Raw genomic sequence first — 25,474 nt, forward strand, 5'->3', positions numbered from 1 at the left:
TGTCTTCTAAGTTTTCAAATTTGTTGGCATATAATTGTTCATAGTAATCCTCTATTATCCTTTGTATTTCTGTGGTGTCAATTATAATTTCTCCTGTCTTATTTCCGATTTTATTTATTTAGGCCCCCTTTTTTTTTCCTTGATGAGTCTGGCTAAAGGCTTATCAATTTTGTTTATCTTTTCAAAGAACCAGCTCTTACTTTCATTGATATTTTATATTGTCTTTTTGGTCTCTTTTTCATTTATTACTGCTTTGATCTTTATTATTTCCTTCTTTCTACTAACTTTGGGTTTTGTTTATTTTTCTTTTTCTAGTATCTTTTGGTGTAAGGTTAGATTGTTTGAGATTTTTCTTGTTTCCTTGGGTAGGCTTGTAGCACTATAAACTCCCTCTTAGAACTGCTTTTGCTGTATACCATAGTCTTTTTTTTTAATATTTAAATTTTACTGGAATATAGTTGATGTACAATTGTATACCACAGAATTTGGATCACTTTGTTTCCATTTTCATTTGTCTCCAGGTATTTTTTGATTTTCTCTTTGATTTCTTCAGTGACCCATTGGTTGTTTAGTAACATATTGTTTAGAATGCATGTGTTTGTGTTTTTTGCAGTTTTTTTCCTGTAGTTGATTTCTTGTCTCATACTGTTGTGGTCAGAAAGACTGATGTGATTCCAGTGTTAAATTTATTGAGACTTGCTTTGTGCTGTAGCATGTGATCTGTCCTGGAGAATGTCCGATGTACACTTAATGTGTATTTTCCTGTTTTGGGATGGAATGTTCTATATATATCTATTAATTTCATCTGATCTAATGTATCACTTAAGGCCATTCTTTCCTTATTGATTTTCTGTTTAGATGATCTATTGATGTAAGTGGGGTGTTAAAATTCCCAATTATTATTGTATTACTGTCAATTTTTCCTTTTATGTTAATATTTGCTTTCGGTATTTTGGTGCTTCTATGTTGGGTGCATATCTGTGTTTACAATTGTTATATCTTCTTGTTGGATTGACCCCTTTATCACTATGTAATGCCCTTCTTTGTCTTTTGTTACAGTCTGTGTTTTACAGTTATTTTGTCTGATGTAAATATTGCTACCCCAGCTTGCTTTTCATTTCCATTTGTATGGAATATCTTTTTCCAGCCCCTCACTTTCAGTCTGTGTGTGTCTTTAGATCTGAAGTCTCTTAAAGGCAGCATATAGATGGGTCTTGTTTTTATCCATTCAGCCACTCCATGTTTTTTGATTGGAGCATTTAGTCCATTTACATTTAAAGTAGTCATTGATAGGTATGTACTTATTGCCATTTTGTTCATTGTTTTCAGTTCATTTTGGTAGTTTTATTGTTGTTGTTCCTTTTTTTCTTTTTTTAAAAATGCATGCTTTTCTAATCTTTGGTGATGTTATTCCCATTTTTTTTAAATTAAATTTATTTACTTATTTATTTTTGGCTGCGTTGGGTCTTCCTTGCTGCACGTGGGCTTTCTCTAGTTGCGGCGAGCGGGGGCTACTCTTCGTTGTAGTGCGCGGGCTTCTCACTGTGGTGGCTTCTCTTGTTGTGGAGCACGGGCTTTAGGCACGTGGGCTTCAGTAGTTGTGGCACGCGGGCTCAGTAGCTGTGGCTCATGGGCTCTAGAGCGCAGGCTCAGTAGTTGTGGCGCACGGACTTAGTTGCTCCGTGGCGTGTGGGATCTTTCCCGGACCAGGGCTCAAACCCATGTCCCCTGCATTGGCAGGCGGATTCGTAACCACTGCGCCACCAGGGAAGTCCGAGTTCCTTTTTTCTTCTGCTCTTTTCCCTTCTGATTTGGTGACTTTCTTTTTTTTTTTTTTGCGTTACGCGGGCCTCTCACTGTTGTGGCCTCTCCCGTTACGGAGCACAGGCTCTGGATGCGCAGGCTCAGCAGCCATGGCTCACAGGCCCAGCCGCTCCGCGGTATGTGGGATCCTCCCAGACCGGGGCACGAACCCGTGTCCCCTGCATCGGCAGGCAGACTCTCAACCACTTGCGCCACCAGGGAAGCCCTATGTTGTCGCTTTTAAGATTCTCTCTTTATCTTTAATTTTTGCCATTTTAATTATGATGCCTTGGTGTGGACCTCTTTGGATTTATCTTATTTGGAACTTTCTGTGCTTCCTGGACCTGGATATCTGTTTTCTTCCCCAGGTTACGGAAATTTTCAGCTATTTCTTGAAATAAGCTCACTGTCCCTTTCCCTCTCTCTTCTCCTTCTGGGACCCTTATGATGTGAATATTAGTATGCTTGAAGTTGTCCTAGAGGTCCATCTTAACCATTTTTAAGTGTATAGTTCAGTAGTGTTAGACACATTCACATCATAACCATCACCAGTTTCCATCTCTAGAACGTTTTCATCTTGCAGAATAAAACTCTGTCCCCATTAAACACTAACTTTCCATTCCCCCTCCCCCAACCCTTGGCACCCACCATGCTACTTTCTGTCTATTAATCTGAGTACTTTAGGGACCTCATGTAAGTGGAGTCATAGAGCATTTATCTCTTTGTAACTGACTTATTTCATTCTGCGTAATGTTTTTAAGGTTCATCCATATTGTAGCGTGCATCGGTGTTTTATTCCTCTTAATGGCTGAATAATGTTCCATTGTATAGACGGAGCATTTTGTTTATTATCCATTGTTCCATTGATGGACACTTGTCGAGAGTATTTTCCTAGGGCTCCCAGTGGCTCCAGCTTGTGGTCAGAGTGGTGAGAGGTTTGCCGTATCCTCACTTCCCCTTGCCACAGGCTTTATTTCCACCAGAGGGCAGACTGGAGGTCCCTGCCCAGACCGTCCTCACTGACAACTCCCTTTACATGCTGCCCACATTTTGTATTTCAGAATGGTAGAGGCTGCTATTCTGCATTGCAAACCCTGCCCAGCCCTTCACTCTGTTCCTGAGGAGCTTTATTATTTGTTTATTTTTTATTGTCAGACACAGAGGACTTCTTATGCTTGAAGTTGATAATTAGTTGCTTACATCTTTGGTTTATTTTTATATTTGGTTCTTTAATTGTTTAAGTTCTATGGATTGATATCCAGATTTCGTTCTTCATTCTTTCACCTTTCTCATCCTAGTGAACTAGGAGGTAGGTAGGAATGACCTTGGTCTCCCAGGCATCCCCTGTGGCAGAGAGTGAAGCCCAGCTCCTCTCTCCCCTGTTGACCTTGGCCACCAGATCCATAGTCACCAGAGGGCTGTATTCTTCTGGCTAGAGTTCACTCTGGAAGTGCCGTAGGACAATCCTGTACTCTTAGGTGAGCCCAGCGCTGTGTCCTTGCCCAATTTCAATCAGCTTCAGTCCAGGGCTCATTTTGGACTCTCACACTTTTTCACTCACTCAGGCTGTTTCTTTCCAACTAGGTAGAAGAAAAGGCAAAATTTGATGGAATTTTTGAAAGCCTCTTACCCATCAGTGGTTTGCTTTCTGGAGACAAAGTCAAACCAGTCCTCATGAACTCAAAGCTGCCTCTTGATGTCCTGGGCAGGGTAAGTGGTTCTCTCACACCAGGCACTGCTGCTGAATCCAGTCAGCCCCATGCTCACCCCCCACGGACACTTTGAGGCCTTGCTGCACGGCCATGTAATGTCGGGTTTCATAAGAGCCGACATGGGTGGAGCAATTGCTGCAGTTGGGGTGGCTTGGGACCTCACAGGGTGCAGCTCACAGAGGCTCCCCAGCACACGTGGGGAGCAGCCTGAGAAGTGCACTCACTACCCAGGGCTCGGGGCAGGCAGAGCTGGGACTCAAACCCAGACTGTGATTTCCCCCTCTGCATTGTGCTTCTAGGGAAGGAGTATGGGCATATATGTCTGTATTTCTTTATTTCTTTTCTATTTTTAATTTTTTTTCCTGCCTATGAATCTAAGGTAAAGATACTTTCAATTCTGCTGCAAGTTTAGATAAAATGTTATGCATTCCCTACCTTTTTATTAAAAAAAAAAAAAAGCCTCAGTTTTGTTCCTATTAAATACAAGTTTTTTAGATACAGGTTTCTAAACCAGACTGTTTTCCTTCTAATGAGGTTTGCGTTATGGCCCCTCATGTTTGCTCTGTGCACAAAGCCCAGTTCTGCATGGCTATCTCTGTGCTGAGTTTCCCGCTCTGTGTCGAGAGGGGATGGATGTTGTCATCTCTCTGGATGGAATTGCTGATGTGGCAGGTGCAGACCTAGAGCAGGAGGGTGGAGCATGGTCCCTGCTGCCCCAGGCCACGCCTGTGGGTCTGGCTCATGACATTTGGTAGAACCATGGGGAAAGGTGCAAATTCCTACCCACTTGGATTCACCTAATAATTTTCCTGTTTGAATATCACTTTTGCAGATACTGGCCCATTTGATAGGACCCAGATAGGACTTTGTTTTGAAATGAGGCCACTAAGAAAGGCGATCTCACAGATCCCTTTGTCTTCTTTTTGGCTGTGGTGTGGTGTAGACGGAGGCCTATGATGGGGACCCACGCTGATCACCAGTGGTCTTTATGAGGCAGGATGGGGTGATCCGCTCCTGCACAGTGTGACAGTTCTTCAAAATACCTGACAGTTGGGTGTAATATTGTTGTAGAGCCAAATCCTGAACAAGACAAAGAGATCAACAGAGGTGGAGTGTGCTTTATTAGAAAGGGAGCTATGGCTAGGAAGGGTGGGTTCTGCAGATCTTCTGCCTTGGCTCCAGGTTTTGTCCACAGGGGTCACTTCTCATCTACTCCTCTCTCGTTCTCTCCCTCCCTCCAAGCATCAACCCATACGTGTGCCCCTCCATGCATGCATGCATGCATCCGTATGCATGCATCCATGTCCATGCATCCATGCATGCATGCATGCATCCACATTCACGCACCCATCCATCTGTGCATGTATGCATCAGTGCACTCAGGCATCCATCCTTGCATCTGCACACACTCATTCACCTGTGCATCCCTGCACCCACGCATTATGCATCCATTTAGTCATTCAGAAGCATTTTTCGGAGTCTGCTCTGAGCCAGCTTTGTCCTGAGCACTGGGAAGATGGGGATGAAATTAAATACAGTCCAGGAGATCAAATAAGTAAGTAATAGTTAAGATCTTAGTATTTATGAGGGCTTAGTATGTGCTAGATCCTGTTCTAGTGCTTTGCAGGAATGAAGTCACCAAGTACTTGCAACTACTTTGTTATGGATGGTGTCACTTCCGTTTTCCGTGTGAGGAAATGGGGGTCCTTCAGAGTGGCTGGTTAGTCGCTCAGGGTTGCATAGAGAAGGGAATGAGGTCCTGGTGGTCCCCAGAGCCCGCACTCTTCCCTGGTGCTCCCCCCCCCCCAAACCATTGCCTCCCTGATAATCACGGTTCTGCTTGCTGGGGACAGTGGTAGAGGGGGAGGTTCCTGACCCGCCAGAGCAGAGGGGTACAGGGCAGGCAGGGAAGGCTGCCTAGAGTAGGTGCCCCTGGGTTATAGCCTTTAGAGGGAAGGAACAGGTGGCAGATGACGGGTTGAGAAGGCCAGGCACAAGACAGCATGAGCAGAGGCAGCCTGGCACGCTGAGTACGGCTGATATTCTTACCAGGCGGTTCTACCCCTGGGGGATGTCGAGCGATATCTGGAGACGTTTATGGTTGTCCCACCTGGGTTGGGTGTTACTGATATCATGTAGGTTGAGGCCATGGTTGCTTTTCAGTATCCTGTAATGCACAGGATGTCCCACCACAGAGACGATCTGGCCCCGAATATCAGTGGTGCTGTGGCAGGGGAGGACCGTGGAGTCAGGAAGGCCTGTGTGTGCCATATTTTTGGGAACATTACTCTTCTGAGCTTCTGCTTCTTAAATTGAGACCAAAGATATAAAACACTCAGCCCAGTGCCAGACACCGTTAAGAGGGCCTCCATATGCTTGAGGGGACTGCAAACAATTTGAAGTCCTAGAGATCAAAGTGGAGTCCCAGGAGACTGGGCTGGGGTTGAGGGACCAGCTAAGGGCACAGTGGTCTCCATGTGCACAGGGACTGGATGCCGTCAGCAGGGTGAGGTGGGGTGAGAGTGAATTCTAGAGCAGGTCCTGTGGTTACCCTGCGTACAGGACTAGAGGCAGGGAGGCCAGCTGGAAGCTCTGGCCTCTGTGGAGTGTTGGAGAGGCACAAGCCAAGGACACAGCAGCAGGGGGTGAAGAGGAGGGTCCACATGTGAGAAACATCCCTGGGCTGAAGATCCTAGTGATTGATTGGGGGCGGGTACCAGCATATGAAGCATCACGGATGGACCCTGGGCTTCTGCCTGGCTCTGGGCACTGGTGCCATGTGCAGCACTGTCCAAGTCAAACAGGCCACTGGTCCTGGAGGGCTGACTTGGGTCAGGAAGGTAGTGCCTTGGTTGTACTTTAGAAAACCCAGCACACAGCCTTTGATCCATACCTACCTTGTCTTTCAGGATGCTAGGTTGGCCTGGCATATTTTGTGGCATCTTTCTCACCATCCACTGATAGGGGAGAGGGGACAGGATCCCACAGACCTACTCAAATGCATTCCCGTGGCCCTGCCGTGAATGGGGGCAGGGGCTAGATGTGTGTGTGTCTGTGTGTGTGTGTGTCAGTCAGTGGGGGCAGGAAGGCGGGCTTGTGTCCAGAGCAACACCTGCACCAAAACCAAAGAATCTAAAAATCAGGATGGACGTGATTATAATCATGATCATTTGTTAGAGAAAATGAATGTTAATATGGTGGAAAGGATCTTGGAATTGACAGTACTTCATTGGATGATGGTTTTTCAGAGAACCTACAGACTGGTTCTTAAATGCATTTTGATTGCCTTGTCTTAACTCTGGTGTGCAGTCAAAATCTGAGTTCTGGTGGGCATGCGTGCTGCCACACAGGCCCTTCCTCCCAGCAGTAACCCTTGGTACCGCCCGCCGCTAAGCCTTGCTGCTCTCTTCCCTTGCAGGTCTGGGACCTCAGTGACATCGACAAGGACGGGCACCTGGACAGAGATGAGTTTGCTGTGGTAGGCCCCTGCTGTGACTCTCTTTTCCCACTCTGCTGAGGAAGCAAATGTGCAGCTCATGTGGGGGTTTCTTGTTTAATTTTTTAAACGTTTATTCTGACATAATTTAGGTGTAATTTGACAGAGAATTCTTTGGAATCTTCGCTCAGATTCCCCAGTGTTGCTGTTTTACTACACTGTTTTATCCTTCTCCCTCTCTCCCTCTCTTTCTCTCCCCTTCCCTCTCTCCTTCTCTCTCATTTGCATATGAATGTATACATGGATATGTATACACAATTAATTTTCCCTTTGAACCATTTTGAAGTAAGTTTCAGACATGGGCCTTTTCATCCTGAAATACTTCAGTGTCTATATCCCCAAACCAGAGAATTCTCTTACATAACTGCTGTCCAATTCAAAATCAGGAAATGGACATTGTCTAATTTATTACAGTATCTATTATGATAGGTTATATCATATATGTTATATATTACTATATCTATTATTGTATTAATCTATTATCTAATCTAAGGATATTATTCACATTTTGCCAGTTGTTCCCAAAATGTCACTATAAAGTGAAAGAGACTACAGCCTCGTGTTCTTATAATCTAGCTCAGCTCCTGCATCTGTCTTTGTGTCTCATGGCCATGTGGGCATTTTTAAGGCCAGTGGTTTGTAGTGTCTCCCTCGGTGCGGGGTTGTCTGCTGTTTCCTAATGATGATCCAGGCGATGCACTTTTGTGTGGCAGGTCCCCACCGAGGTGATGCTTGTTCTCCCCAGGGCACATGACATTGATAGGACATGTAATGTCTTATTACATGTCTTACTACCTTGATGTCAACCTTGACCCGACCTTGATCAAGGTCGGGGTGGAGGCTTCAGGATTCTCTCTTTTCCTTTGTGCTCAGTCTTTCATGAGAGACACGTGGAGACTGAATACCCTGTTACCCCTACAACTCTCACCCGCTAGTTCTTGCATCCTCCCAGGAGTCTCACCTGAATCAGTCAGGTTTCTGGTAGTTGCCAGATGATGGTTTTCTAATTCTCTCATTCCTTGCACATTTTCTAGCTGGCCTTCTACTATAAGGAACTTGTTCATATCAGACTGGACTTATGGATATGTCCTCTGTTCTCTGTTCCATGTTTTATAATCCTTTACTGGCATGATTTATTTTGCCCAGTGGGAGTTCCTCCCAGCTGACTCCTTTGTCATTTGGTCACATCATATCATTCTTGAGCACTTGCTTACTCTTGGCATGATAGGATTTTCCTGGCTCTTCCTGTACATCCCCTCTCTCAGCTCCATCATCAGCCATTTTTCCAGGGACCCCCAGTTCCTTATAGTGGAGAATGGTATTAGAAACCAGGATCTGGGCACTGGGGTGGTCAGTGCCCCTGGGATACCACTGCTTCCAGGCCTTCTCAGCAGACAGAGCTGGGAAGTAAGTGTATGTATAGACATGCCCACCAGGTGCCCTAGCAGCCTGCCATCTACTTCCACGTCTGCTTCTGTTCATGCCAGAGCCCTGACACTCCCACCCTCTTCTCGTTTTAGCAGCAGTGCTAGATCTATGTGAGGATTGGGGCTTTTGTGTCCTATGGGCTGCCTTCCCATTCAGCTGCCCTCCCTCCACACCCCTGTAGCTCCCCATTCACCTCTCCCAACTGCCTGCTGCGCTGACTTTGCCTGGCTCTCGCCTCCCCACCCTGGGCCCATGTCATTCTGTCCCTCTTTTTCTTTCTCCCTTCCCCTCTCCTTACTCACGTCTTTGATCTTTCTCTCCCATTCATGAGATTTATTCACTCATCTCATTCCGTTAAATCTCAAAGTAGAATAAAGTAGCCCCTTGTAGTTAAGGACAGTGCTCTAATAAACAGTAATTAAGTTCAAGCAAAAAAAAAAAAAAAAAGCTGGGAATTCCTAAGTCATAGAAAACGAGGAACTATATCAATATCCCTAAGATATATCTTCTGTTTTAGGAATTTTAAATGTCTTTAAAATGTGATTTTACAACATACAAATGAATGAAAGCTTATTATTATCTTACTCTACTATGGTGTAAAGCCTTTGAGATTTTAAACTTCTAGGTTAAATTTAAACCATTTGCCAAGGAAATTATAAATTTCTCTTACAATTCCACTCATAATCCCTTGCACCCCATAGTACTCAGTTGTGTTTTTTTCCCCCACACATCGACTCTGTTTTGCCTTTTTTACTTTGAGCATTTTCCATGTTTCTCCATCATCCTGTTCTTTTCACTAGCTGTCCATTATTATTTTTTTTATTGTGGTAAAATACGCATAACAAAATTTATCATCATAACCATTTTTATTTAGTTTTAAAAATATTTATTTATTTATTTGGCTGTGCCGGGTCTTAGTTGCAGCACGTGGGATCTTCATTGCTGCATGTGGGATCTTCGTTGTGTCATGTGGGATCCTTTTAGTTGCGGCATGTGGGATCTAATTCCCTGACCAGGGATTGAACCCCGGCCCCCTGCATTGGGAGCATGGAGTCTTAACCACTGGTCCACCGGGGAAGTCCCATCATAACCATTTTTTTTTTTGCGGTACGCAGGCCTCTCACTGTTGTGGCCTCTCCCGTTGTGGAGCACAGGCTCCGGACGCGCAGTCTCAGCGTCCATGGCTCACGGGCCCAGCCGCTCCGCGGCATGTGGGATCTTCCCGGACTGGGGCACGAACCCGCGTCCCCTGCATCGGCAGGCAGACTCTCAACCACTGCGCCACCAGGGAAGCCCCCCATCATAACCATTTTTAAGTGTATGGTTCAGTGGTATTAATACATTCACATGGTTGTGCAACCATCACCACCATCCATCACCAGAACTCTTTTTACCTTGCAAAACTAAACCTCCGTCCCCATGAAACATTAACTCCCCGTCCCCCCTCCCCCAAGCCCCTCATTATTTGTTTTTATATTTCTTTTGACAGCACTTGACTTCAGGTGTTAGTTAGTATCATTGAACTGGCTTTGGGGTGGTCTCCAGGAACCGGGTGATTGGCCTGGAGTGAACCCAGGAACACACCTCTCTCCTCACAGCCTCATGAGCCCTGAATTTCTACTTTTGTTTTGTTTTTATCATTTCTCATCATTTCAGCCAAGATTTATGTTCTTTTATAAGTGGGTCTTAGAGTTGTGTCATATTGTGTTTCTTTTCATCACTAGCTGAGTTTGGCATTTAGTACAGTTTTTAAGTGACTGTAAATTTTTGCCTGTGTTAATGATCTGTTGGTAGCAACTTAAAGACTAGTTTGAAGTGGGGGGGGGCGGTTGTCATTTTGGTTTTGTTTTGTTACTTTTTAAAACAGACTTTTCAATCCTTGTTTTAGACAAAGTTTATTTTCCCCTGCCTACCTTGAGCAGGAGAGCCACCTGTCCATCCTCAGCACACACACCCTTTTGGATAGTTTTCTGTCTCCTGAATATCTTGAAGTACATGCAGCTCTCATGGTGTGTCTTTTTTTCCCCTTCCAGTTTTCTTGAGATGTAATTGACAGACAGCACTATATAGGTTTAAGATGTACTATCATGGTGAGTCTGTAGACTTCCACGTTCCATTACTTTGAAAGTCATCAGACCTGAAGACAGTGGCCTTGCTGTGTGGCGAAGGGACATGTGTGGAGTCTGGCATGATTGTATTCCTTTTGTACTCATTTCAGTCTCGGATGGTTAAACATATGTCTTAGAAAATTATGTATTGGCGGTGTAGCTCATCAGAAAGGTTTATTTTTACTGTGTTCCATTTGGAAGCAACCTCAAAAAGAGCAGTCTTCATCACATCACTGCAGGCGCTGAAAGCACTGCCCTCTGCCCACCCTGGTCCTGGGCCTCGCCATCTGAACGCCTTTCTCTTTTGTGCTCATAGGCCATGCACTTGGTGTATCGAGCCCTCGAGAAGGAGCCTGTGCCCTCCGCCCTGCCCCCATCCCTCATCCCACCGTCCAAGAGGAAGAAGACGGTGTTCCCAGGAGCTGTGCCTGTCCTGCCTGCCAGCCCCCCACCGAAAGACAGCCTCCGCTCCACACCTTCCCACGGCAGTGTCAGCAGCCTGAACAGCACTGGAAGCCTGTCTCCCAAGCACAGTATCAAGCAAACACAGGTACGGTGCCCTCTGCATGCATGGCCACGTCTCCGAGCAGCTGTTTGCACTGCTGTGTAGAGTCCCAGCAGGATGTTTTTCAGCAGCAAGTAGTTCGTGACCCAAGAAGGGTAAAGTCTGTGATTAAATTAAATCTTTACAATAGGTGTCTTAGTCCTCTCTGGCTGCTGTAACAGTGCTGTAGACTGGGTGTCTTCTAAACAACTGATATTTATTTCTCACAGTTCTGGAAGCTGGAAGTCCAAGATTGAGGTGTCAACAGATTCAGTGTTTGGTGGGGCAATTCCTGGTTCACAGGTGGCCGTCCACTTGCTGGGTCCTCACATAGCAGAAGGGCCACTGAAGCTCTCTGGGGTCCCTTTTATAAGGGCACTAATCGCATTCATGAGGGCTCTGTCCTCACGACCTAATCACCTCCCAAAGGCCCCACTTCCTAATACCATCACAATGGGGCTTAGGACTTCCAGCATATGAATTGAGGGGAGGGGGGGACACAAACATTCAGACCATAGCAACAGGGATTCAGAATTAAGTTTCTCATTCACCTACACATAAATACTGCCTTTCCGCGAGCACACCCAGCCCTACTCACCCGTCTGCCCCTCCTGCCTCAGGCAGACCCTCTGCTGGTAGGGCGCGTCCCCAGGTTGCATACTGAGGCACCTGGCGTCATGAGGCCTCTGCTCACGGGGCACCTCATCTGGGGAGCCTGGTGTGACCACACCCCGGACCAGCCACCCTCTACCTGCTCTCCTAGATTTCCCACAGCTGGCCTGTTATGCGGTTAATTATGTATCATCTGTCCAGTTCCCCCCCAACCCCCTGCCATTAGCTTCATGAGAGCAGAGTTCGTTCTTGGTTATAATCTCAGCATCTAGAAGAATCTCTGGTACTCTGATGCTCATTAAAAATATGTTGAGTAATCAGGTAATTAAGGGAGGTATCCATCTCGTGTTAGGAAGACAGGAGGGGGCTCCAGCTCTCCATGTGGCAGTATCTTATATGTCAAAAAAGACGTTTCTTGTTCTGGCAAAGGCAGCATCATAATGGGCTCTTTATAAAAGGGCACCTTGGAGATTGTCTAAAACGTGCAGGGACGTGAGTTACATGTGGAATCATGCTTTGCTTTCTGCCTCATTTGTGGTTTCAAAGGCAAAGCAATGAGTTGTGACAAGAAGGCCAGCCAGCACCCCATGCAAGTTTGGCATATGATAAAAATGAAAACGAGAAAGGCATAATGAGACAGTGATTTCTCTTGATAGTGACATACTTTTAAAGTTAAATATTCGACTTGCAAGGCTCATTTTCAAGGAGCTTTAATCATATCCTAGAGTAAAAAAAAAGAGATCAGAGAGGGTCGATGAGACTTGGTCATAGGGGCTAACACAACTCCCCTTACCACTCTGGCCAGTTGGAGAGGTGTGGCCTCCGGTTGGTGAGTTGTATGTGGCTCTCTGTGAAGGAGCCCAGCCTCAGATGGCCCAGCCTGGGCACCTTTACCAGTTCACCAGCCGTGCCCGGCACTTCTTGGGGGTGCTGCAGTGACTGTGCGATGGGCCCCTGCCCTCTGTGGGGAGACAAGACGATAAGCAAATTGGTAAACTAAGGAAGGTCCACCAGTCATGAGAAAGCAGAGCAGGGCCTGGCCTGGAAGTGTCGGGGTGAGGAGGGGGGCGTGATCCCGCAGGTGGAGCCAGCTGGCAGGCTATCGCTGCTGCGGTGACATCTGAGCTAACACCTGAATGATAAGCCATCTGAGGACTAGTACATGGCAAGGCTCTGAAGTGGAAACGCTCCGTGTGTCCTTGAAACCGGAAAAAGGCTGAGGCAGGGTGAGCCAGGGGATGGTGAGATGGAGTCGGAGAAGCGGGACTGAGGCCAGCTACTTAGACCTACATGAGCTGCTGGTTTTCAAGACCCAACACCTTGAGTCTGCAGAATTCTTGCCGAAAGCTCTTAAGTACCGTAGGTTAGGCTAGATGGGGTATGTTTTACTGACAAGGAAGCAGGCAGGGCTGAAGTTGTTGTTGGGTGCAGGCCAGCCAGCCTCATAATACCACCCCTTGGTGATCTGGCAGCTCTCCCCGGATCCCAGGAGCATGCTGCTGACCCCCCTGACTAGACCAGTTGTACTAGTGGCCGCTATTGGGGGTCACAGGTGGGGGTGTCTTTGTCCCCTTGGAAGAGGGGCAGCTGGTGGAATCGCAGACATGAGAACGGGCATTTCTGTGGACCCACAAGTTCCATGCTTTCCCCTCCCCCACTTTCCTCATCCCCAGGGCAGCAACACCCTACCTGGGGCCCCCAGAGGGCCGCCCAGTCCAGCTCTCATGGCCATATGTGAGGGGAGGCCCCTTCCAGCCACCGGGGTCTGTTCCCATTGACTGGAGGCCTGCAGCTGCTAAGCTGACCTTAAACCCAGCCCTTTCCAGGAGACCCAGCTCCAAGGGGGAGGTTGTCCAGTGTTGGATTTTTAGCCAAGTAGGCATCGGATTCTTGCTGCTGACATACCCTGAGAGCCCCAGAAATGAGGCAGCAAGTTCATTGTGTTTGTGCAACGAATGTCTGGACCCTCATCATCCCAGAGGCATGATCTGTTGGGGCCCATGGGACCCAGAAACCAATCTTGCCTCAGCTCAGCTTGTCTGACCATTGCTCCTTCTTCTGTGGGCATCTCAGTGTCAGCGTATGAGCTCGTTCCAGGCTCTTGACTTAAAGACAGCAGGCCTCTTCATTAAAGCTCCTTTATGTGCATCTTTACATCTCCTCTGAACTGTTCAATGACAGACCTGAGGTGGCTTAGGAAATTCCTGTAATGCAGCAGGTAAAACACTATCTCAGTTCTCGCTGCCTGAGCCTTTGCAATTTGAATCTGGTCCGTAAATTCTGATGAGTTTTTTTTTTTGATAAATCCTTGCTGTCCTAAAGCATTCTACTCCCTAACCCAAACCCTGGGTAATGTGTTATCCTTTTCTTCCCAAAATTGCTTTCTGGATTCCTGGTGCTCACATCAGGATCCCACTGATTTAGATGATAAGAGAGACCTGGTCAGAAAAGCAGATGAAAGGAAACATCTCTACACAAAGGGGCAGAGACGCTGTGAAACGTGCTGTGATGGGAGCCCCAAAAGTCAGAGGTGACACACCTAGAATAAGCAGTTGAAGAGGCCTGCCACCAAGTGCCCGAGGGGCCTGGATGCCTCTGAGTTGGAGGTGCTCTGGCCCTGGCGGACCCTGGCATTTGCTTTTCTTAAGTAGAACTGGAGCAGGTGGTGTAAGAGGTCACAGGTGCATGAGGTGGCCCAGCCCCAATGCACTGAAATCATAGCAGCTCGCTGGGCTCTCAGCTTCGTCTGCCGCAGCAGGGTCCTCGTGAATGTGGGACGCTCACAGGTGGTGGGCGTGCTCCTCAGAGGCCCGGGCTCCCCGACCAGCACCGCAGGGCCCTGCGTGCCCGCCTGTCATGCAGGTGCAGTCTTCACATCAGCCTCACTCACTGCCTGTCAGTGCCTTGTGTGTACTGACACCTCACAGGGGTCTGCTGTGTCACAGGGAGTGGGGTCAGGGTCAAAGAAGGATGGAGTACAGAATCCTGGCACTGTGGGCATTGAGAATGCCCCTGCCACTGCAAAGAAGGTCTGCAGGTGGAGGACAGAAGGCCAGGAAGGCTGGCATCGGTGCTGGGCCGGTTCTCGGGAGACAGTCCTTCCAAAATGAGTGGTCAGGAGCGTCCTCTCTAGTACACTTGAAGCCCCCTCCTGGAAGGGGATCACTTTCTGTCGTGGAAGGCTTTCCTTTGTGTCCCAGGCAGCGGGGATGGAAGGGCTGTTGGTAGATGGGCCTGCTGGGTCTTTACATCCCTCTCAGTACAAAGATTTCAAGGCACTGTGATGGGGTGGAAAGAGGCGCAGACTGGCCACTGGGTGAGACTGATCGAGTCAGCATTAACCTCTCTGAGCCTCAGTTTCCCCTCTTACAGAACAGGGATCCTGTCTGCCCTCTTGGCTCGTGGAGGGTTTTCTGCTAAAATGAACATGAAAACACTTCAATAGTGTGTATTTGCAGGTGATAAAAAGCTTGAGGATTAACTTCTGAAAAACCCTTTCAGCCAACAGTAAACTGGGTGGTGCCAGTGGCAGACAAGATGCGATTTGATGAGATATTCCTGAAGACCGACCTGGACCTGGACGGCTATGTGAGCGGCCAGGAGGTGAAGGAGATCTTCATGCACTCGGGCCTCACCCAGAACCTTCTAGCACACATATGGTAAGAGCAGATAGATGGACATCTCTTCCTAAGTACAGGGGGTCTTGCTGTGTGAAAGTAACGGCTGTGGGTGGCTCACACATTGAGTGAGACTTGTGCTGTGTGAAGGGCCGGAGCGGGTGAGTAGGACAGGAGGGAGCGGTAGTCAGGGCTGAATGTAGAGACCTGTACCCTGTATTCCGTGCATGTCAGTTCACTCTCCTCCAGCAGGAAGGTCTCCTGTTTCGTCCCTCCAGAGAGCTCTGGGGCAAGTTCTTGCTAGTGGTTATGCAGCCTTCAGCCCAGCCAGTGAGGGTGCAGGTGCTCGGCCCCACCCCCCTCTGGTGGGAGGGTGCAGTAAGGGCCCCAGAGGCTCCGGCAGGGCCACCCTGGGCATCGGGGCTGTGGCCATCTCTCCTAGAGGCCCTGCCCTGTGAAGGTCAGTGACACGGCTGGTGGGAGAGGGTGAGATTGGTCTGCACCTCAGGGCTGGTCGAGGAGCCGTCTTCACCCCCACTTTCCTCCAGGGCTGGCGGAGCAATCTTCATGGCACCGGGATGGCTCCTTTTGTAACTAGCCAGTGGTGAAAGTCGCTTCCTAGCTTTCTCTGGAGAGAAAGCCCTCCCACTTTAGAGGGCTTCACTTGGGAGTTGTAAGAAGAGAATTTCCATGTAATTCTGGAGGGATGAACCCCTCCAAATAGAGCTGTGAAATTCACTGTGACTTGGGGAAATAACCATCCTTAACAGTAATTCAGAGATAGCCATGTTACAAGGTGAGGCCCTGCTGGAGAAAACGGGCTGTCCCTTCTCAAGAAGCACACGACACCTAGTCAGTTAGCAAAAGACTGTGGGAAGCCTGGCCCCTTGTGACGAGTCAGGGGCAGTCTCTATCAGGCCCTTCAGATCCAATGCCCCCTTTATCATGCTGAAATGCATGTGCACGGAATTCAAATTATACCCCGATCATAACATAGAGTAATTTATAACATGTATCTCAGCCTGTAAGTGACATGACAATAGGTAAATGACACAACGAAATCACAAATACGCTTGGATTAAAAAGAAAACATGCAGAAGGCGTTGCATACAGGGAAAAAAAGGCGACGACAGAAAGAGTGAGCTCTAGAATAACCACTGGGACAGTGAAAGGACAGTCTGGGTTTGTTTGCAGGTGGCCGGGTGTGGGAGCATATCCAAAGTGGAGATAACAAGCCAAGAAGGATTGAAGGGACAAAACAAGGATGTAGGCCTGTCCCCCGCAGTGCCCGGCACTGTGCTGCTCAGCGTGGTGTCCGAATAAGCACAGTAATGCTGCCCTGGGTGGACGCGGACAGAGTACCCCTGCACGTGGGCCTGGGGGCCCCTGCTTCTTCAGAGACCAGGGAGCAGGGACGGGCCAGAGAGATGGGACCGCAGCCCGAGAGCTGCCGTGGGCTGGGTGTGCAGCAGGACTGGCCCTCGCCAGCAGCATCAGGAGAAATAGTTGCAGTTCGACATTATCACACCCCGCCCTTGAACTGTGACAAGAACAGACATTTTGAAAACAGCCTTGAATAGAGACATTTACAGGGATCTTCCACCAGCCCTGTTCGCTCACAGTGTTTGGGCCTGAGTCTGTTACACGTTCCTGGCTCTTCGCTCTGCATCAGGACATGGTTTCCCTAATCTCTCAGTAACTACGTGCAGTGGGAAGGAGACTGCGTGTTGAGTGGACAGAGTGAAGGGATGACATTTTTCACAGATGTGGAGGCCTTGTCCTTGCTGCGTGAGGCTTCCCTTCCCGTACGGCCAGCTCTCGGTGACCACGGGTGTGGCAGAGCTTCCACACTGCCTTGCCCATGTGCCACGACACCAGAAGGCCATGAGGGCGGGGTCACCTTAGCAGCGAGGGACTGTCCCCTGTGTAGCCATGCCTGGCTTTCCAGGCCCCGTCCCCTCATGATGACAACCCCAAGTGCTGCTTGTCATCCCCATTGAAGACCAGCGGCCCAGGCTATTCAGATAACCCAAGGCTGCAGGAACCAGCTGATGGTCTGAGTGTGTGCACTCGGCTCCAGCTTCCATTTACACAGGAATGTGAATCGCATCCACTGCCTGCACACCATCAGAAGCCAGCTGCGTGTCTCCTGGCTGCTAACAGGGCTTCCCAAGGAACCAGCTCCTCATCCCGTGGGTGGGGCTTGGCGGTTCTCCAATTGGGAGAAGAGCCCCCTCCTGCCCCGACGCTCTGGTGGGGGGCTGGGACTGCTCCCCAGGAGGGGGATGTTCAGTAGAAAAGGAGCTGCAGCTGTGGCCCGTTGTTTTCATCGTTTTTGTTGTCCATTTTTTAGAAGTGTGGGTTCCGTGTACTTGGAACCGATTCTGGTGTTTGTGATGTGTAATTAGCATCCCCACATTTCTCCCAGGGCCCTGGCCGATACGAGGCAAACGGGGAAGTTAAGCAAAGACCAATTCGCGTTAGCTATGTATTTCATTCAGCAGAAGGTCAGTAAAGGCATCGATCCCCCTCAAGTCCTCTCGCCGGACATGGTCCCACCTTCAGAGAGAGGCACTCCCATCCCGGTGAGTAGCCGCTGGCCCATCCCTATTGTGTTTGCGTCGCTTCCCTCAGCCCGCCACCAGGTGGCGCTGGCAGCCTGCCCAGCCTTCACTAGGGCCACTCGGGGTGTGTCTGGGCTGCCCAGATGGTTCCCAGGTTGGGGGCTGGAGACATGATTTTATCCCTTATTCTAAGACCTACTAGCCCATGCTGTGTGGTGAGGTCAGCTAGCCAATTTGTAATTCTTTGTCTGAATTTGGTTGCAGGACAGTTCAAGTTCTCTTGGATCGGGGGAGTTTACTGGTGTGAAGGAACTTGATGATATCAGTCAGGAGATCGCCCAGTTACAAAGGTATGTTAAAGCGTCTCCTTCCCTTCAGATTCCAACCAAATCTACGTCCCAGGTTGTTATCAGAAGTAGCAGAGGCTTGTGAACCATGTGGCGAGTTGACCAGTGTGAGTTTGTTCAGCAGAAATGAAGGGACACAGATTCTCCTGAGTTCCTGAATTGACTTAATGAGCTCAAGTACTGACATCCTCAGTGGGAGCTGGTGTGGGCTGTGGGGTCTCAGGCACATTGTTGCTAGGCGGTCCGCAGGGACACCCCCCCCCCACCCCCACCCCCGGGCTCAGGAAGGCCTTGTAATTTCTGAACACATAAAGTGACTGAGTCTCAGGTAGTGACACTGCTGCTTAGGAGCAACAGGTCAACTCTTGAGTCTCAGGCCTTGTGTCCAGGTTTCTGTCTTCACTTCCAACGCCCACTGCTTTGGTTTCCCCACCTGTAAACAAGGGCTTTGGATGGGGTGTCTGTACTCCCAGAATCTGGCGTAAAAGAATACATCTACTTCCTGTGTGCCCCTGTGATCTTCTGCAGAACACCATCCTCTTACCAGTTAATTCTGGGGGAGGGCTGCGGGCTGGGGTGCAACGAGCAGAAGGGCCAAAGGCACCCAGCCCTCCACAGGAGAGGGACTGTTTCTTGACCGAAAATGAAAACAACATTACTTTTCCAGAGCGAGCTGGATCCCACTCACAGCTGGATGCCCCTTGGGTGGTGTAGTTTGTGTCCTTAGTGGAGCAGAGCCCTGAGAAGCAGAGGCAGGTCAGGTGTCATGTGAGACTGGTTAGGTGGGTGGCTGGCTGGCCACAAAGCCTCAGCCTTGGCTGCCTGCTGAAGCCAGACCCTCTGCTTCATGCTCAGCCCAGAGGATGGCTCCCATTCTGTCATCGGCTCCCTGGGGCTGTATTTCCAAACCAGAGATCAGCACGTGCAGCCTGGCAAGGCTGAGAGGGTCTGTGAGGACGGAGGGCCAGTATCTTAGAGCCTGGGTGGGCCTGTTAATCAGGACTGCAGGTAGAGGAGGGAGGGGGCCCTGTAATGCAAGGGTTGGGGTCTTGGAAGGGACAGTGGTGTCCCAGTCAGGCCAGGGCTGCCTCTTCACAGCTGTGCAGCCTCTGGCAGCCTGGAGCGTTTCCCTGTGAAGGCGAGAGGCAAGCGTGTGCAGAGCAAGCGTGTGCAAGAAGCCAGGCCTGGGTGGCTTTGAGAGTGACCTTCAGGCCTGTTGCTTGGCGGTGTGGCGAAACACGCCTCTCCCCTTGACGTTACTCAGTCGTAATGGGTTGGATGTAAAGAGCACATTGTATCATTAGGTAGTTTTTAGACCTGTGGAAACGAACATGCAGACGCTCGCAATTCCATGTCTGGCCCAATGTCCCAGAGGGGGCCTTACTGTCGAGCAAGGGCTGGGTTCCCAGCAGGGGAGGCAGAGTATGTTGGCCACGTGAGGTTTCTGATGCCGAGGCAGCCCCTTCAGGCAGCTGTAACAAACTCTCACAGACTGGGGGCTTGAACAACAGGCCCATACTTACCCCCATCGTGGAGGCTGGAAGTCGAGGTAGAGGTGCAGACAGATCCAGTGTCTGATGGGGCCCATCTCCTGGTTCATAGACAGCGTCTTCTCGCCATGTTCTCAGGGTGGAGGGGCAAGGAGGTCTCTGGGGTCTCTCGTAAGGGCATTAATCCCATTCCTGCAGGCTCCACCGTCATGACCTAAGCATCTCCCAAAGGCCCCACCTCCAAAAACCATCACATTGGGGGGTTAGGGTTTCAACATATGAATTTGTGGGGGGCACAAACAGTCAGTCTCTAAGGAGGAGAGCAAGGCTGGTTGCTGCCCCGGGGGAGCTGTTTGCAGCTGAGGAGTCAGGCAGGGCCCCACCAAGCCCTGGTGTGCACAGCGGCCAGCCACAGCCTCCTGTGAGGGAGTAGCTGGGGGCAGCTGCCGGGCCCAGAGACCCTCACTGCCGCATCTTGCTGCCAGCCCTCTGGACTCCTCACCCGACTTTGCGTCACTCCAAACTCCTCACCGTGGCTCCCCCAGCCGAGCTATGCCTTCCTGTTCCCATCGTCTAGAATGTTTTCCCATCATATATTCTATTCATAGGCCATGTCCTCAGAGTCCTTCCCTGGTCGTCCTATGCAGGACACTGCACACCCCCTTTCCTTATCCCACTGGATTTCCCTTCGTGGTACTTAGGTTGTGTGCCTTTGTGTGTTGATTTGTCGCCTGTCTCTCTCACTGGCCTGTGAGCTCCGTGAAGGCAGGGCCTCTCTCCGTGTGTCCTCGTGTCTTCAGTGCTCAGTCTTCTGAGCAGTTGTTGCTCACCATTCATGAGCGAGTGTGCATAGGATTTAGAGAATGTATTCATTTTCTCTTGCTGTGTATGGAATGGCTTAAAACAGCACAGATTTATTAGTGCACAGCTCTGTAGACCAGGAGTCTTGATAAGCTTAACTGGGCTTCTTGCTCAGGGCCTCACAAGGTCGAATTCAAGGTGTTGTCCAAGTAGGTGGGGATCTGAATCGAGTTCCTCAAAGTTGGGGGTCTGGGGTCTGCTTTCCGTGCTGTGTGGCCAGGGGCTCATTCTGCTCTGAGAGGCTGCCCGGTGCCTCCTCTCTCGTGACCCCTCCATCTTCAAAGTCAGCAGGGGCACATCCAGCCCTTCTCACCCTGGGCATTGCTTTGACATTCTCTGCTTGCACAGCCATGTTGGGGGCAAAGCCTCATGGCATCCACAGGTTCGACCCACACTTGTAGGGGAGGAGGTCAGGTAGGGCAGATGGTCACTGGGGGCGTTCCTATACTTCAGCCCCCACTGAGTGGGGTCAGCCCGGGTGGGTTTCTGTGGGATGGATGGGATTGGGTCTTGAGAAGTTGGGATACTGGGGGAATGGTCAACTCATTCACTCTATCTGTGCTTTCATGAACTATTTTTAAACACACAGAGAGAAATACTCACTGGAACAAGACATTAGAGAAAAGGAAGAGGCAATCAGACAGAAAACCAATGAAGTACAGGTAAGCACATGGCTGGTTTTGGAGGGATCAACCTGGTGTCACACGCAGTGCAGGGAGTTCCCAGCAGTGACGGTGGAGCAGGGCAAAGGGGGGGCACCGATGCACTCACTGGAAACTTGAGCTTTTGGGGGCTTCCAAGTGATTTTTTCTTTAGTTTCCTATACCATAAGTAGTGGATTTTTTAAAAATTGAGATGTACAATTCACGTAACGTAAAATCTACTGTTCTAAGGTGTACAGTTCAGTGGTGTTTAGCATGTTCAGTGTGTTGCTTAACCACCACCTCTGTCTAGTTCCAGAACATCTCCATCACCCCAAAAGGAGACCCCGTCCTCATTAGCCGTCTCTCCCCATTCCCCCTCCCAGCCCCTGACAGCCACGAATCCACTCTCTGTCTCTATGGGTTTGTCTGTTCTGGACATTTCATATAAACGGAATCATACAACATTCGGCTTTTTGTGTCTGGTTTCTTTCACTCAGCCTGAAGTTTTGAGGTTCAGACAGTGACCTCTAACCTGTTCTCAGGACAGTCCTGCTTGGAGAGTCTCCTTGTGGGTAGTGGTGATAGCGACACTGGGGGTCTGACTGCTGGGGCTCAAACCTGGCTCGCCTTAGCAGCTGTGTGACCTTGGGCAAGTTACTTAACATCTCTAGGCCTCGCGTGACGTTGGTAGTGAGTGGTCTGCTCTCCTGGGCGCTGGGCTGGAGCGTGGGGTCTGGCATGTGCTCAGCACTCACTCGTCGTCTGGGCAGAGGGAGGCTGTGCCAGAAGCGAAATGGTCAGTGCGTGGGAGCTGCACCCTTGAAGAGACATCGGTTCCAAGATGTCTCAGGTTTGAATGAATAGAGACAGCTCTGCCGTCGTGAGGAGACTTGAGTTGTCTGTGGGGCTCTGAGAGCGTGGCTGAGCTGTGCCGCTGGGCCTGACAGTCTCTGCGTGGGGCTTCGAGTGCTCCGAGCTCAGAGCCAGGGAAGGAGGAGCAAGGCTGGGCAGTCAGCGCTGCAGCCCCCACGGCTTGGTCAGGGGACTGTGGATGGGTGGCTCAGCCTCCTGGCCTCCGTCTTCCCACCTGGCAGTGAGGATCAGCACCAAGAGCAGCATCTGGCCGCCGTGCGCACCGCCTAAGTGGCTGGTTCTTTCTGGGCCACCTCCTAGGGCAGTGACCTGAGCCAGGCCAGGGGAAGCAGCACCTGACTCAGTCAGGCTCATGGGGTGCTGGGCGGCCCTCTTTCCCCCCTCCCCTGAGCCTGTCCGCAAAGGGGCTGTAGGATTCCATGAGATACCCAGTGGACAGATGGCACGCAGTGCCTGCCCGCCGGCTGCGGGAAATGTCCTCTGTCGTAGCTGCCATCTGCAGGTGGGGTAGGGTGGATGCTTTGGGACTCTCATTGGTTCACACTGTGCAGTGTCCAGGCTCTTCTTTCCTGGCTTCTCACTCTGTACACGTTGGCATCGGGGGTTGGGCCTTAGATGGTCCCCTGGAATGTTTTGGATCAGAAGGCAGGGAACAGCCTGCCTCTATCATCGTGTTTTGTTTTGTTTTTGGTTTTTTTTTTGCTCAAATGAGTTGCATCATTTATATGACCACAGGTGAAGTGACTCCATTTTTCTGGGTGTTTGTATGTTCATCCTATCATTTTATTCTCACCTCAGCCCTCTGATTTCCACCCATGTCCTAGAACTGACCCCTCAGACACAGTTCCCTGTCACCCGTATCACCTCACCCCCATCCTTTCAGCTGTTTGGTGTGGTGGCGCTGGCCTCATCTTCCCTTTCACCTTGGCCCTGGCCCGGCTGGCCATGTGGGTCCCTGGGCAGTTCTCCCTCCTGTTGTGTCTGGGTCACTCTGCACGAGCTGTGGTTTGCATTCCCAAAGCTGGGGATCTGGGTGCTGTGATGTCCTTTGGCTCCAGGGAAACCAGTCACCGGGTCTCTGGCACCTGCTCCTGTGTGATTCTAAGAAAGCCGTTGGGTCACTGTGATGTCTGTGGGTGCTTTCCCTTCTGGTCTGCGGCAGGCTCAGCAAGGCCACCCGAAACCCTTGCTACTGGGCTCTGTCAGTGCACTCCTGCAGCCTTTGAGATGCTGGCGTCCATGTGGGCCCCGATGGCCCCTCAGAGCTGGAGGGGGCCCAGCTCCAGCCAGGCCAGCCCCTGTCCCATGGGAGCATCACGTGTACTCCAACCAGGACAGGCCTCTGCTGTCGTGTGATGGCAGCTCCTTGGTCAGGGACAGAACACTATATATATTTTAAAGTTCCCCTGTGAAAACCAGGTTTGATTTTGGTTCCTGCTGTCTTTTCCCAGATGGGTTTGGCCAGGAGATCATGTGCCATGCCTGCCAGCACAGGCTGCAGGTCAGGGCCCAGCATCGAGTAGCAGGCCTTGGTCCTCAGGTTAGTTTATGTTTGGTTTTAAGCAGTGGGAGCTTCAGCTTCAGCCCCCTCAGGCCTCCCCTTCCCCCTCCTGCCCTGGGGATCTCTCCATTTCCATGACGACTGTCTTAGTGAGAACCTGCAGCATCTTTGCCTGGTTTACTGTTTCATTTTGTTTTTGTAACAACAGCTTCACTGAGATGTAATTCACATACTATACAATTCATCCATTTAAAGTGTATAATTCAGTGGTTTTTAGCATATGCACAGAGTTGTACAGCCATCGCCACAGTCAGTTGCAGAACACTTTCATCACTCCAAAAAGAAACCCCCTACCCATTAGCGATCCCCAGTCCTTCCCCAGCCCTTGGCAACCACTAATCTACATTCTTTTCTCTGGATTTTCCTGTTCTGGACATTTCATATCAATGGGATCACATACTATGTGGCCTTTTGAGTCTGGCCTCTTTTCACTCAGTGTAGTTTTCAAGGTTCATTCATGTTGTTGCATGTGTCAGTGCTTCATTCCTTTTTATGACTGAATAATGCTTCAGTGTATGGCTGTTTTATTCATTGCTTCATTAGTTGATGGTTGTTTGTGTTTTTCTACTTTTTAGCTATAGCAAGTAATGCCACTGTGAATATTAATGTGCAAGTTTTTGTGTGGATATATGATTTCACTTCTCTTAGGTGTGTGTGTATATATATACATTTAAGAGTGAAATTGCGGGTCACATGGTAACTGTATGTTTAACCCTTTGAGGAGTTGCCGGACTGTTTTCCAAAGTGGCTGTACCATTTTTCATTCTCACTTTCTCCACATCCTCGCCAGCACTTGATATTTTCCACTTTTTATTACAGCCTTCCTAGTGGGTGTGGAGTGGTAGCTCATTGATGCTCTCCCTGACGTTGATGAGCATCTTTTCACGTACTTATTGGCCATTTGTGTATTTTCTCTGGAGAAAAGCTAATTCAGATCCTTTGCCCATTTTTAAATTGGGTTATTTGTCTTTTTATAGCTGAGTTGTAAGAGTTCTTTATATTTTCTAGATAAGTTCCCTTATCAGATAAATGATTTGCAAATATTATGTCCCCATCTTTGGGTTGTCTTTTCACTTCTTTGATGGTTGTACCCGGGCCTTCGGCAATGAAAGTGAGGAGTCCTAACCACTGGACTGCCAGGGAATTCCCTGAAGCACAGAAGTTTAAAATTTTCCAGTTATTTATTCCGTTTTTTTGCTTTTGCTTTTGGTATCATATCCAAGAATCCATTGCCAAATCCAAGGTCACAAAGATTTACCACACATTTTCTTCTAAGAGTTTTATAGTTTTAGCTGTTACATTTAGGTCTTTGATCCATTTTGAGTGAATTTTTACATAATATGTGAAGTAGGGGTCCAACTTCATTGTTTTGCATGTGGAGGGCCAGTTGTCCCAGAACCATTTCTTGAAGAGACTAATCTTTCCCCCACTGAATGGTCTTGGCACCATTTTCAAAAATCAGTTGGTCATAGACATGTGGATTTATTTCTGAACTCTCAGTTCTATCCCATTGATTTCTGTCTTTCCTTGTGCCACTATCACACTGTCTTGATTACTGTTGCTTTGTAGTAAGTTTTGACATCGGAAAGTGTGAGTCCTCCAACCTGGTATTTTTCAAGATGTTTTGGCTATTCTGATGAGATCGGGCCCATTCAGTGTGGTATGGCCATAGACTGTTTTGGCTATTCTGGATCCCTTTCATTTCCTTATAAATTTTGGAATCTGCTTGTCAGAAGCTGGCTGGCGTTCCAGTGGGGATTGCTCTGAGTCTGTAGGTTGTCTGGGTTTTTTCTGTCTTCTCTTTGCTCAGACAC

General features: G+C 49.2%; 1 protein-coding gene across 3 annotated transcripts in view; it reads left to right on the forward strand.

Annotated features, from left to right (window-relative positions):
- The window catches only part of EPS15L1 (epidermal growth factor receptor pathway substrate 15 like 1), a gene marked incomplete at its 5' end in the record, with an annotated part of 99,612 nt that overhangs the window by 29,632 nt on the left and 44,506 nt on the right, over positions 1 to 25,474 (forward strand). For all 3 annotated transcript variants that reach the window (XM_079703768.1, XM_079703769.1, XM_079703770.1), the window contains 7 exons: positions 3,388 to 3,513; positions 6,934 to 6,993; positions 10,864 to 11,097; positions 15,205 to 15,362; positions 17,749 to 17,905; positions 18,149 to 18,234; positions 21,172 to 21,244. In XM_079703768.1, the coding sequence (XP_079559894.1) occupies positions 3,388 to 3,513; positions 6,934 to 6,993; positions 10,864 to 11,097; positions 15,205 to 15,362; positions 17,749 to 17,905; positions 18,149 to 18,234; positions 21,172 to 21,244 (894 nt within the window). The remainder of the gene's footprint in view (positions 1 to 3,387; positions 3,514 to 6,933; positions 6,994 to 10,863; positions 11,098 to 15,204; positions 15,363 to 17,748; positions 17,906 to 18,148; positions 18,235 to 21,171; positions 21,245 to 25,474) is intronic.

This window comes from Hyperoodon ampullatus, assembly GCF_949752795.1.
Source record: "Hyperoodon ampullatus genome assembly, chromosome: 4".
Classification (NCBI taxonomy): Eukaryota; Metazoa; Chordata; class Mammalia; order Artiodactyla; family Ziphiidae; genus Hyperoodon; species Hyperoodon ampullatus.